General features: G+C 43.9%; 1 protein-coding gene across 1 annotated transcript in view; it reads right to left on the reverse strand.

Moving 5' to 3' along the window:
* The window catches only part of CMTM4 (CKLF like MARVEL transmembrane domain containing 4), a 39,345-nt gene extending 33,655 nt beyond the window's left edge, over positions 1 to 5,690 (reverse strand). Inside the window, exon 1 of the mRNA XM_040571191.1 lies at positions 5,112 to 5,690. Coding sequence (XP_040427125.1) covers positions 5,112 to 5,297 — 186 coding nt within the window. The 5' untranslated portion in view covers positions 5,298 to 5,690. The remainder of the gene's footprint in view (positions 1 to 5,111) is intronic.
* Positions 5,691 to 14,127: the final 8,437 nt, after the last annotated feature.

Below are 14,127 nucleotides of genomic sequence, written 5' to 3' on the forward strand. Positions count from 1 at the left end.
TTCCAACATTCAGCTACTCTCCACCAATGAAGATGGAACTTTTTATTCAGAAAATTGTGAACATATGAACTGCTATTCCCACCAGATTTCATTTAGCCCAAAATCTTGCCTCCACCACCAAGCAATAGCACACACTACAGAGAGCGAGACCCGAGCAAGCACGCAGTGATGCTTCCCAGTACGCTCAACAGCAACTTGTAGCTCGGAGACCTCCCAAGCAGAAGCATTATCTCCTTTAACATGAATCTTTGATGGATTTCTGTAGCACTTGGAACAGGCACATCACAAATATAAAGTCTAGTGCTGTCCGGGGCAGGGAGGGCACCACTGCCTACCACAAATGCCACCCTTTCCCAAGGCAGCACGTGATAAGGGTTTCCTGTAGCTCTGTTATCTTACTGCTCCAGTTAAACCATTCCTAACCACCGCCAACATCGCAAGAGCTGGCTAAGCACCATGTTTTCAAATTTTCAAATCAAGCCCCAGTTATTTTACCTTAAATCAAGTGCTTGTGAATACCTAGCAGGACCCTGGTGAGAACCAATAAGGCTCCCATCAGGATCCTGCCTGCTTTCCTCACATCTCACCTGGTGACCCAAGGAAAAGCCCTCCGGGAACTATGGCTCCCAAAGAAACTGAGAAGCAGGCAACAGGCAGTCATCATTTCCCATGGGAACGTCGGTGGTAAGTATATTTCTACACTCAACTCTTGTAACAGTAAGATTCTCAAAGACGCGGTATTAGAGCAATGAAGGAAATATAACAATGCATTTAGAAAAGCTGAAGGCAAAAACAAAGCAAGAAAAAAAGCAGCACTCGTCTAAAGTGAAACAACTTCCCGTGCAGAGGTGCTACCCGCTAACTGGTCCATCTGTTTTGGATGGCAGCAATGGGCCCTTCCCAATTCCTCATACAGCAAACAACTTTCTTCAGCAAGGACACTCAGAAGAGGAGATTCTCTTTGGGAAAACACAAGGAAAAAGGGCAGAAGTACTGAAAGGTAACAAATCATTTGAGGATGCTCATAGAAAACTTTTCCAGGGATATCTGCTTGATTGTACAATAATCTCCATGGGAAGTATTAAAGCCCTTAAAAACATGAGAAACATAAAACCATGTCAGAGAGCAATGAAAATAAACTCTAAAGAGCTTTTCTGCTCTGGTCTCCAAGGACAACTACATAATCTCCCACATCTGCTGCACGGCAAGGTACTGCTCCATCTGAATGCTGGAGAGCCAGCTGAGACAATTCCCACCTAGACTTCACCTTCCCAAACAGAAAAGCATTTCTGTGTGTAGTGCACAAGTGTACCAGCTTCTTCTTGCCTTCCTCTTCCAGTTTGTATCCTTGTTATCCCAAAAACATCAACGCCCCATATTAGTTTCAGTCTTCCTCCCTGTTCGTTTCCCTTCGTGCTGTTTTCCTCCTCCTCATCAGACGACATCCGACCAGGTCTGTCAGCCTCCCCAGCCCCCTGAAAACTCCTTTCCTGATTGGGTCCAACACCCACCACCCTCCTTCCTGCCAGCTGCTTCTTTACAGAGCTCACAGCTCTGCCCAGCCTCAGTGGCATCGGAGGTTTCCCCTCGCTGCCAAACAAGCACAAAGAGCTAGCTCATCAAAATGGGAAGACAGAGGTGAGAGCACTATCTGCTGAGTACCTTACAGGCTTAGCAAAGTGTCCAAAAAAAAAGCAAAAATCAGTTCAGTACCACACTCTTCTACATTGAACTTTTTGTCACTTCCTTGCTATTCTTAACACCAATAACCTTTAGCAATCAGCCATACGTACTATTAAACAATAAGCTTAGCCTTGAATATTCATGAGAAACTCCAAATATTAAAAGAGTTTCCTTAGTTTTAATACCCAACTTATAATTAACAGAAACACCCTGTAATACTGTTCAACCTTTTCTGGAAGTCAAGGAAATGAAAGCCTAATTAAGTCTTGGGAAAGTGCCACACAATACTCTACATGAATCATTAACATTATCATAACCCTTTGTGACATTGCCCCTTTAAAGGATAGTTTAAGGCATATTCTCTTGAGATACAAATAAATGAGTTGGAACTCTTCTCACATCCAGCAGCGCTTAAACTACCCCACAGGCCTAAAACATCATGCTGCTTTTCAGCTCACAACAACTCCTGTATTGGTATTTTGAGTCAAAACAGACAAACCTACAGCCAGTAACAGAGCCCTGCAGTCCCCATGCCTTTATTTTTGGGCATTTGGCTTTTTCCCCATTCCCTATTCCTTCTTTTGACAATCAAAAACGGGCACCTGGAAAAGAACCATTTCAGCCACAATGCCCTACAGCTACACGTCACATATGGCACTACGAGCTAAGCTGTGGAAAGTCCTTCAAACCAAAGATTACAGTAAGTGGCAATGTTTGTCTTCAACTGATAATTTTGTCTGCCAATCATGTATGTATTTTAATACAAATCCTGACATTAAACATGTCATTGTGCATTGTAATCTTTCCTGCAGCATTACTTTCTTTTACTAGAATATATTTAGAGACATTTTATCTTAACCAATTTTTGTTGAGGTTTTATTCTGTGCAATGAAGGGCGTTCCTTCTCATTTTAAAAAATGAGTCAGAGTGCTGTACAACAGCCTGTGATACACATCAGTTCCCACAGTAGTTTTGAAGGTATTACTAAGCATTACGACAACAAAAACAATTATCTTAGGCAAATAAGTCAATTAAGAGAATCGTGGAATGTGTTCTTTCTCCTCCTTTTCCAAAACTGCTCATTTTACCATCAGTTTGCAAAATCCAGTAATTTGCTCTACCAGTCATTACCACAAATTAAACGCAGCTCCTCTGGAGTATAACCACACAGAAACTAAATTTGTTGCGATGGTACATAGGCTTCCATCCTATCCTAGCTAATTTGTCAGCTTCTGACCCATTGGATTCATACACTCCATATACACCATGTGTGCTATCTCAGGCCACTCATTAAAAAAAGGCACAAAACATTACTCATTTCTTCCAAAGACACTCATCTGCACGTATGCCTTCCTACGACATACTGGAAGTTGCAACATACTCGTTCAACAGACAAGAAAACTCCCATGTCTCTAAGTCCACCACGGTATGGTTTTTACCATTACCTTTTTTTTTTTTTAATTTTATTTACAAGCCCTAAAAATTTAAGAGGCGTACTCCATAAACTTTTCATATTTGTTCCAAACGTATCAGAGTTTAATAATAAAAGATTTACTTACAATCAATAATCACTCATTTTAATTAAAAGCTTTTCATGTGACTTGCCAAAGTTATTAGTGTACTACAAAGATCAGCAGTAGGAACAGAAACAAAAATCCTGAGGGCAGATTATTTTAGCATATTAGGAAGCACCACCCCAGAACTTCTACCACCTGGATGGTTTTTAATAGTTCCAGGACAGGTAGATGTTGCACAGTGATGACAGCTTCTTTGGCTTCAGTCCTGAAAATACACAATGCAAATGCAGCTGCTCCCCGTCGTTCAGCCTACTCATGTAATGGTCATTGCTAACGCCTGCAGACCACAGATTTTGTTCTACACTGTGGAGATGAGAAGAAAACAAATTGCACTTCCAAATCCTGAGTTTTATTAGGTATTTGTAAAAAGGACTATAGACTCATCACCACAACCCTCCATAAACTTGTGCTCATTGCTGAACCTAGTACGCTTTGACTATATCTTACATGAAATCTGTACTTGCAAGCTTTGTCTTACAATACCTAGTAGTGGTTTTAAACAATGAAGTAATACACATGAAATATTTAAAAGTTGGTGGGTTTTTGGTGTAGTTTTCCTTTTTAATGTTATTGTCCTCAAAGAACTTACTCGTATTAAGGGAAAACAATTTGTAGCATCTCTGTAAGAAACTACTTAAAAATCTATTTCAGACTTACTGCCATTTTCATAACTGCTCTAAAACACCCTTAAAAGGGCATTTGCTAATTTCAAAGACGTTAGTAACAACGCAACTTTCAAGTCTGATCAGATGAAGACATGCATCCAGCATCATCAACAGTAAAACCTCAGGAGTTATTACGCATGAAATTGTTACGGTGCTCTAAGCTTCACAAGGACGTCAAACTGAGCAGTGTAGCTGTTCAGACTATCTGGACGAATACATCATATGTTTTCTTTGAGAATGAAAAATGTTTTCAGGGATTTTTTGTGAGTGTGCACGTTTGGGGAAGGGGTGTGTTTTAAGGTTTCTTCCCACTTTGTGCAACTAACAGAACTTCAGGTGTGCATTTGGGGGGTTGTTTGTTTGCGTTTTAAGGTTTCTTTCCACTTCATGCAACCAACAGAATTTCAGCCTGCTAAAAGCAAATGTAACGAACGCACAAGCGAACTCTCGTAGGCACCCCAGCTAACTGGCATGGCCAAGGCGCAGCTGCAGCTCCGCACCTCCTGGGAGCTTCAGGCACCCTCTGCTGACCGCGGGGCCCCCACCTGAGGAACACGGGGCCCGCACTGCGCACCTGGCACCGCTCTGCAACCCCAATCCTTGTCCTCCTCCTCCAGCCCGGGCACACCGGTGCCACTCAGCAGCTCGCAAGTGGGGCACAGGGGGCTGGGTTGGGTTGGGTTGAGGTGGGTTGTTTCGTGTTGTTTTGGACCAGCGCGCAGCCCCGAGAGGTGTTTCTTCGATAGCCCTGCGATCCGAGGATACGCGGCGGGACCCAGCAGGCGTGCTGGGTGGGGTTTTAACTCAACCAGCCCAGTCTGGGGGTACCTACGGACCCTAAGGCCGCCCCGTCCCTCAGGCCGCCGAGCACGGAGCCGCGGTGACCGCTCGGGCTCAGCCCCTGAGGCGCCTCGGACTCTGCTCCGCACGCTGAGGAAACCCCGGCGGCTGCCAGTACCTCAAAGGCTCCTCCGCCACCCTCAGCCCGGGGCGAGGCTCTCTCTCACCCCGCCGGCTGAGGGGGCACCGGGTTGAGTGGTCGTGGGGACGGGACCCCCCTGCCCCCGCCGAGCCGCGGCTCCCGCCCACGGCGGCCCTGAAATGGAGGCCGTTGGGCGGCCGCCAGGCGCAGGTACGCACCTCGCCGCCGGGCGGGGAAGGGAGCTCGGGGCGACCCGGTACCTACCACCTCAGCCAGCTTGATCCTGCCGAAGGTGCCCCGCAGGTAGTCCAGGTCGCAGCGGAGGCCGCCCAGCCCTCGGCGCTGGCTGACGGGCTCGGTGGTGGGCTGGTAGGGACTGCTGGCCCCCGAGATCATGGAGGTGCTGGACGCCTCGCCATCGAAGCCCTCCAAGTCCTCGCCGTTCCTCATGGTGCCGGTGCCGCCGGGGTGCCGAGGGAGCGGGCTGCGAGCTCCAGCCGGCGCCTAGCGGAGCGCCGGCTGCATGGCAGGGCAGGGCAGGGCCGGGCCGGCCGGGGGGCTCCGTCAGGCGGAAAGGCGCGGGGAGAGCGGGGGCCGCATGCTGCCGTGCCCCGGCCCGGCCTCAGCCCTGAGGAGGAGGAGGATGAAGAGAAGCGGGAGCGCCCCGCCGCCGGGGGGCGCCCTCACCCCGCTAAGGGAAGGGAGAAGCCGCCGTGCCCAGGGCCGCGCCACCCGGCCCGGACCGGCCCGGAGCCGCCCTCAGCCTGCTCGGCGGCGCGGCCGCCCCGCGGCTCCGCTGCTCCCCTGGTCCCGGTGCCGGTCCCGGCAGGGCAGCTCCGGCCGGGGACGCTGCTGCCGCCGCCACCGCTCCGCCCCCTGCGCTCAGCGGAAAGGGCGGGGAGAGCCCGCCCCGCCCCGCGCTGCCCGCCCCTCGCCGGCCCGCCCGGCCCCGGCCCCGGCACCTGCCCCGGGGCCCCGCTTGCCTCCTCTCTGCCGCCGGGGCCGGGGCCGGGGCCGGGGCCGAGCCAAGGAACGAGGGCGGCCTGCTCCTTCCCTCGTCCCGCCCGCACGGCCCCCGGGCAAGTTTTGCTCCTAATGACCGATGGGTCAGCGTAAAAACAACTTCACACACGGGTGAAAATGAGTCGTACTGTGTTCCAACTGTTCAACTATCTTGTCTTTCCCCCACTCCACAATAGAAGTTTCAGTCTCTGAATTCGAAAACATTGAAAACCGTGTATCTATGCTTTTGTGTTATTCAATGCAGTTCTTGTGTTGGCAGAGAAGAATGACACTGTTTGTCCTTGGCACGTGCACGAGTGAAAGGCATGTGGAGATTACAACTCTTGCTGCCTGGTGCTTTTGGCACTTCAGCAGGCAGTAGCAGGCTCGCGTTGCAGGAGTTTTGGCTTTGGGGTTCTTGAAAATGCTCTGATGTTGACGCTAACAATGAAAAACGTCAATAATAGTAGCAGCTTACATTGTATTTTTAACGCAAGAGTTCATCCTTTGAGATATATAAAGCTGTTTGCGCTTCTCTGAACTACCCTTTCAGGCTGTTATGATACCGTACCTGCATCAGTTCAAATACTGAAAACCCTCACGGTATTCTTCCATGAGTGTTAGAAACATTTTAACATGTTGTTTTTAAGTTTTCCACATCAAGAGTTGGTTTTGAGAAGCCCTAAATCACTTTTGGATGGACACTTCTCATGAAAGCATAAATAGGAAGAAATGTGCAACAGAACCTGACAAATACAGGTGCAGCAAATGCAAATGAGGAAGGGGATTGCGTTGTTTTTTTTTCCCCCTCAACATACAGACCGCAGTGCACCAGCAATGGAGCTGAGAAGTCAAGGAGCTCAGTATTGTATCCTGTGATGTCGCATTTATCAGCCAGATTTTTGCTCTCTTAGTGACAATCCCCATTCCTTTCTCTCTTTTCTCATTTTCTTTTATACGATTTTCACATATATTGTTCTAGCATCTTCCTTTTTTTTTAAACTATTACAGTATTTCTGTTTTCCAAGAACACTCTGGATTATCACCCTTGCACCTCTTTTTTCCAGTTATCTTTATGTTCTGCTTTGTTTTCAGTTCTCTTGAAGCCTCCTTCATCATCCTTCTTGTGGAGGGTTCTGTCTAGTACCACACTTGCTTAATTTCAAGAGGTTTTTCTTCTCTTCTTTGGCCTATGTATTAACAGACCCTAAGAAGTAGGGCCAAAGACAGAACCAGAGAGCACACCAGAAACCCTGGATGGAGAAAGAGTTGATTTTTTTTGGTCTACCTTTATCAGGCATGGCTTGGTTAACTGGAGACGTATTGCCAGCATGCAGCCAGGTATTTCCATAGCTTCTCTGGTACACCCTGCTGCTGGAAGGGGATGATATTCCCAAACGAGATGAAGAGTTAGAAAACATGCTTAAGAAAAGAAAAACATTGCCCTTTAGTGAAGGACAAATAGCAGGAAAAGAAAACATGAGCAAGGCCTGGAAAAGGATGAAAACCTCCGTTCCTTGGGTCACCCAAAACCAGCCTAACCATACAAAGTTATAAGCATAAAGGGAAAATCCTGTCAGCGATGGACTAACAGCTTTTTACAGTCTCTTTTCTCAGTTTTTGTATAATTCTGGGGAAACAAAAGGTCTCACAAGGCTCCATTTCTTGCAGGAAATATCATGACAAGGTGGTTGCCAGTTAGAAGAGTTTTCGTAGATTCTTTTTAACCTTACGACAGCACAGCTGTTTCACAAACACAGCCTTTCCACATTTACCTACAGAGACACATAGCATTTGTTTTGAGGAGCTCCCGTGGTGGTTCTAGAAAGCCATTTGTGAGCAAAGGAATTAAAACATTTTTGAAACATCCAGCAAACATTATTTCGATTGATCTTTTTCGGTTCCAACCAAAAGAGCAGTATGTTGAAGGAGAATCAAGAGGTGGTATTGCAGAAGGCAACTGAAGGTCAAGGGGAGAGATGTTTGAGTGATTTAGGGAAAAACGCTAGGTGATAAGAGATCTCAATTCCATATTTTAGCTTAGCCACTGCATCCTGTGCAGCCTTCAGCAGACTGAGTTTCCTATAAAATGGAAGACACAACGCCTAGATACATTTAAGATCATGAGAATGCTGCAGAGTATGGGAACACTGAAAACGCTCTTTTCTTTGGGGAGTTAATTGCTTACACAGCGAAAGCACATTAAGTGTTCTCTCTGCTCCAAGTATCTCAAGTGTTATTTGAACAATTGTAAGGCATGTTTTCAGAACCATGTTGACAGTGTCACCGACCGCAGTTTCACAGGCATTCCAGGCTGCATCTCGGGGCAGCAGGAAGCAGGCACTGCCAGCCACAGCCACGGTGCCCCTTTCGGCACCACAAGCCGTACAGCGAGCTTCCCCCTTGCTCTAATGGCATGGAGCCAATACCAAGCCATACTGGGGGATTTTCTGGCATCCTCCTGGAAGGGTGGGTGGGCTGGACAGACTTGGCAAGGGCTTGTGAGGTTTCTGCCAACATTTAACAAAGGAATCCTTTACACACATTCTTGCCTGATATGGCACCTTTTCAGTCTGCTCTGTAGCACTTGAAAGAAAAAAAAGTCTACATTTGATACGTAAATAAAAGTATTGATCCAGTAAAAAGGTCACTGCATTCATCCAAGGCAAATCACACTGCTTTCAGATAACTCTCTGAAAGTTTTTCCAAGTTCATGAGCTTTTCAAGAAAATCTTGCTATTTCACTGCATGGATGCATACCAAGAGTAGGAAAACAGGGAACCACATCAGTGGTTCAGTCTGCAAAGTATCATCTGCAAAGATGATCAGAGTGATCAGCACTCAAGACACTACCATAATATCAAGCTAATAATCAGATCATTGTATTTATCAGAGAAGACTTCACATCCTGCTAAAACCAGACTAAATAGTGGAAACAATCAAGAAACAAGACAGGAGTAAACCTAACTATGCTATTCACAGCTGCTGTAATTAACAAAGATCTGTGTTTTTACAGAATACTTAAGCCAGCTTGAACAGAATCAGAAATTCCTCATCAGAAACAATCTCTAGGGCTGTGGTGATATACTATATCCAACTGGTAATTTAGATGTAAAAAACTGTCAAAAGATCATCTTAAATATTATCACTGATCAAACTGAACAAAGTGACTTATCTCAACTTCCATCTCAGCTATTCATACAACTTTTAATAAACTTCATCCTTCAATAAACAGCCTTTAATAAACTTCTTGTGTGTTCATTTCATTAAATGCATTTAAATTCCATTTTCAAGATTAAAGTGTGCAACTCTATTGCAACTGAATACATCAGCTTAAAACCAGATTTTTAACAGTTGCATTTGTGTAGTTTTAACAAACAAGGTATTTTAACGCTGATACATAAAATTTGTAGATTTGAATGGTGTGTATTGTGAGGAAAATTTAGTTAAAAGTGTGAAAGGAATTCAAATCCTAACAGAGAAGTTACATCTGTGCAAGTACCTGAAAAGAGCAGAGAGGTTCTTTAAGAAAATGCTCCAGTATTTCCACATGACCTACCAAGGGGAAGGAACACTGGTACGCTGCCAAATTCCAAGAGAGCTGAGCGGTGATTAGAGTTTAACTCTGGCATCAAGAGAAGAGCATTCTTCCTTGAATTTCTCAATGTAAAAATTCTGAAGCTCTCTCAACTGTTCAGTTAAAAAAAAAAAAAAAGCTTAAAAAAATCTAATAACTTTCTTTAGAAAAATGTCTGTTAGGTTTAAGTGCCTTAGTTTGGCACATTCTCTGTTTTCACAGACAATGTGGCGTGCACACATTGATTCTGTAGCCATTGGCAGCATGGGAAGCAGGCAAATAATTTTGCTGAGTCAAAGTTAGGAATTAATGCAATGTACAACAAGAATAAGCTGCAAGTTCTGAGATGGCCTTTCAAGAGAAGGACAACTGGATGCAACAGTGGGGAGTCATGTAGTCAGTCATCTCTAACTGTATGGGATGACTACTGCTGAACAGCACAAGGATTCCTGCTATAGCACATCCAAGCAGCACTGCGCAAGCTCCCAGGCTAAGACCACTCAGCAGAAAGTGACCCCAGGAGCAATAACGAGAACCAAATTCCTTAGCTAGCCTTACAGCCCCTGCATGTTTGTTTGTGTTTCGTGGCTCTAAGTCACCACAGGACCTGTCCCAGGGAGCTGCATGGGGTTGGCTTCACCTCTCTTAAGGGGAAAGGTGAAAACGTTGCTCCTGGAATTTCACCACCATCAGTAAACAGAATTTCTCCTTCAAAAACGAATAACACAATTAAGGCACCACTGGCAATAAAAATTAGACTTACTTTGCAGACTGATATGAATATGATCTCATATGCCATGAACAATGAGCCATTCACAGAGTACCCCTCTTTTTCTCCAGGATTAGAGATTGTCATGTCCTTCAACAGTGTCTTGTCTACTGGTCCTGTTTTTCTCCCCTGCCTTTATCACTGATGAAGCTGTCACGGACTCTTTTCAATTCCAAAAGCTTTTGTGGACATGAGCAACCTGCAAGTGCCAGAGAGGGGTTACCTTGCAGCCACATCTGGGATGAAGGGCAGCAGACATTCTACATGAGAGAGGTGAAATTAATTTATGTAAAAAAACAGAAGCAAAGCCTCATATTCTTAAGAAAAGTGCCAGTGGACTTTTAATGGTGCTGGGAACCAGCCAAGGCTGTGGGTTACATTTCTTTTGAAAAAATCCAGTATAATGAAGCACACTGAAAAATATGCAGAGAGACTAACAGTAATGTTTATTTTATTCATGGCACTACATTTATTCAGGGAACAGAGAAGGGAAAAAAAAAAGCCCTGAACTGAGAAAAAAAAGGGTAGTCTTCTTCCAATAATACTATAAAAACACACAAGCCTAGAACAGAAGGTCAGAAAACAGTAGTTCCTTCTGACTGCGTGGGCATGGTTGTGCTGCCCCCGTGATATCTAGTATTTTTACAGCAAGAGATGGAGCATGTAGGATACAGCAGGCCTTTGGATGGAAAGAGCTCATTTTTATTTTTTGAGGAGGTGGGAAGCTGAAGGGGAGGAAGAAAAATTGTATAAACCATGTTTTATAAGCAAAGTTTTAAAAGTCCCTTAGCAGATTTAAAAAAAAAAGATGAAGTACACTCACTACATTCTTTCTTTCCATGGATGAAATGGGCCAGCGAAAACAACTGACCTCAACTGTTTTAATACTGGTTGGTGTTACGTAACCCAACCACGCAGCCTCCTCCGCCTCTGGTAGAGAATTGCAAATGTTTAAAAAGTTCATTTTTAGTTTTCCTTCCAAATTGTTTTACCTGCAGTTACTGCTTACACCAGCTAACATGACAACAGTTCAAAGTATGCGTATGTGTATATATACACATATTTGTTGTTGTAGGTGTGTGTTTGTTTGTTTTTTTAAAACAGTACTCAATTCCTACTCACAACAAAATTTTATATTCAGCAACTTTGGCTCTTTCCTTGCAGGGAAAAGAGCTTATTTCTTTCTTTAGTTATATTGGTCTTCTACATACAAGGGAAAAGTTTAATAAAAAAAAAAAAACAGGAAAAATAATTTTAAGTCTTCCATCACTGGCTATAAACTCAAGACAGGCATATGGCCCCAAATCTCCCAAGCTGTATGAAGCGGAACTAATAAATCCTGATTCCCTGCAGACTTAAGTCTTCTCTTCCTACCTTCCCCACCTCACCCCTCCCACTGAGCCCAATGACCCACCACCCTCCCGAGGGTCCCCTTTCACACACAGTAGGCTTAGCTCCTATTTATGTCCCCAAACTACTGCTTAAATAATAATAAAAAAAAAAAACAAGTGCTGTGTCAGGTTCCATGTGTGCAGCAACAGATTTTCATTTGGCCTGTCTGCCTATCAACTAGTCAAACTTACAATCCTAAGCAGAGGAAATCTTTGGATCTATTGTCTCCACCAAGCCACACAATTTTCACACAATTGGCATTATCTCAGTTTTCTCTGAGTTCTTTCTTGAGTGTTACTGAAGTTGGATTTAAGTTGTTTTTAAGGAGGGGGTAGAAAAGGCCAGAGCATGAAGGCAAAAGCAGAGGAAACTGTGGTAAAAATACTTTAAATATGACAGCATTCTCCTAATAGTTGTGCTCTACTTCTGCTCAGCTAAAAGGCAACTTGGGGAGATTTTGACAGGCTAAATTTGAAATATTTCAGATCCTGCCACTTTCACTGGCAACTTCCCAGCCCAACAAAATAGTATTGCAAGGTATTGCTTGGTTTAAAAATCAAAATATCACAATACAGCTAGTTAAACAGTTGCTAATTATAGCTGCCTTCTGGCAATCCAGTATTTTTCTGGGTCATGTGTGCTTCTCCCAGGAAAATACACCCGTGTGTAACAACTCAGGCTTATAACATACACAAGTTCCAGTATTAATTCAGTAACCTAATTCTGTTACATGTATCAAAGACTAATTATCACTTGCTTCTTTCAAAATCAGCCCATTACAAAAGGACCTAAAATTATTATCAAAAGGTATTGTCAGCTGACAGCTGTCAAATATTTGGTATTCGATTCACACAGTGAGATTACAGCACCAATAAGAAACACCCGTATCACTCCTCACTGACCTCCACACCTAAGCTAGGTAAATCCAGTTCTGGGTTTGGCCAGCAGTACCAAGGGCTCACACTGGCTTTTTACCTTTGTTTTAGATTTTAGGGATTTTCTGTGCAGTGACAGGTCTTTAATAAAATGGAAGTTTTTCCTACTTATCCCTCTCTGCACACGGGCATGGTAGCTCAGTCTTTCAGAGCAACTGAAGATTTGTAACACCTTCACTTTCTAATACTCTCCAAAGCACAGTCAGTCATGAAGCAATCCTTCATGGGTAATCACTTGATTCCTCTGGAAAAGAGAGGTTTTAAATCACTGAGTACTATCAAGTCACTATCCAGGTAAAACAGTTTTCATTATCCAGCCACAGCAAGAGATATTTATCTCCACCTCTATCCTACCCCTGAAGACATGACCAATAGGTTCTTTTAAACTTGAGTGCAACATCCCGGCCTGCTTTACAAGCAAAATCTGTGGTCAGTCCTGTGTTTAGATACAGACTTTAATTACAGGGACTCAGCCTAGGCATACATTACCTTCCCATAACACATACCCACCATTCCTATTTGCTGTTGGACAATGTTGTGACTTCACCCCCTTGCAGGACAGTCAAACGGCTGGTGTCAGACCAAAAACTTGGCTGGGCAGAAAATGGTAGCATAAGGCAAGACAAAAATTGCAGCCAGTCCCTTGGGGCAACCCATGTCAGAGATTTAGAATTGCATGTTTCCTTGTCTTGAGAGCTACAACATTTTACTGACCATTGTTGCAAAGGTTCATGCAAGACTATTCCCAGCACCTTTTAGTTGCAATCACCTCTCTGGCACAGTTTGAAGGATTTTTGTTTATTTTTTAAGAGTTTGGCAAGTCTGAGACAAGGATAACATTTTTACATGATCATAAAGCTACACTGAGTGCTACCTACAAACAAGTACCAACAGTTTAAGTGAAAATTCATAGTGAAAAAAAATTAAACTCTTTTTGAAGGTAGCTTGTGCTTATTCAGTCAGCTTGTGCAACCTAATTCAGCTCTCTTGTGCATGACCAGATGCAACTGTTTTCTTTTAGGGCTGGACATTGCTATTAAAGCTTTTGTTCTGAAAGAAAGGAACCAGAGAGTCTTAATTAAGACAACCCAAAAATAGAAAGAAAAAAGTTTAATCCGTAAGAAAATTCTTAGAACTGCATGAAACTGCTTTTGTTAGGGAAAATTTCACCAATTTGTTCTTTGAAAGATACCTGGCCTACACAATTTGCCACAGAAGAATTAAGGGAACATGGCAAGCAAAGGACAGAGCATCTTAAAATGGCACATGAAGCAGCATTACCTACAGGCACTGATTCCAAGTCTGCCACCGTTTGGATTTGGAACATTTCATCTACAGAAAACCTTAGTGAAGTATAATTATAATCAATTCTCAATGAGAGGGGAGTCAAAGATCTTTTTCTTCAAATAAAAAGTTAAAACTAACAATGTTGATTCTGTTACATAGAAAGTCTGCAAACAAAGACAATACAGAAAATTGCTTCCCTCATTTAGAACATTCTCTTCAGACCTCTTTCAGGTACATAATTGTTAGTGTGGTTTAAATATAACCCCACCACTAACCCCAAGTCTGTAACTATGAATACCAGAACACAAACCAAAGCGT

Source organism: Cygnus olor, chromosome 12 (genome assembly GCF_009769625.2).
Source record: "Cygnus olor isolate bCygOlo1 chromosome 12, bCygOlo1.pri.v2, whole genome shotgun sequence".
NCBI lineage: Eukaryota > Metazoa > Chordata > Aves > Anseriformes > Anatidae > Cygnus > Cygnus olor.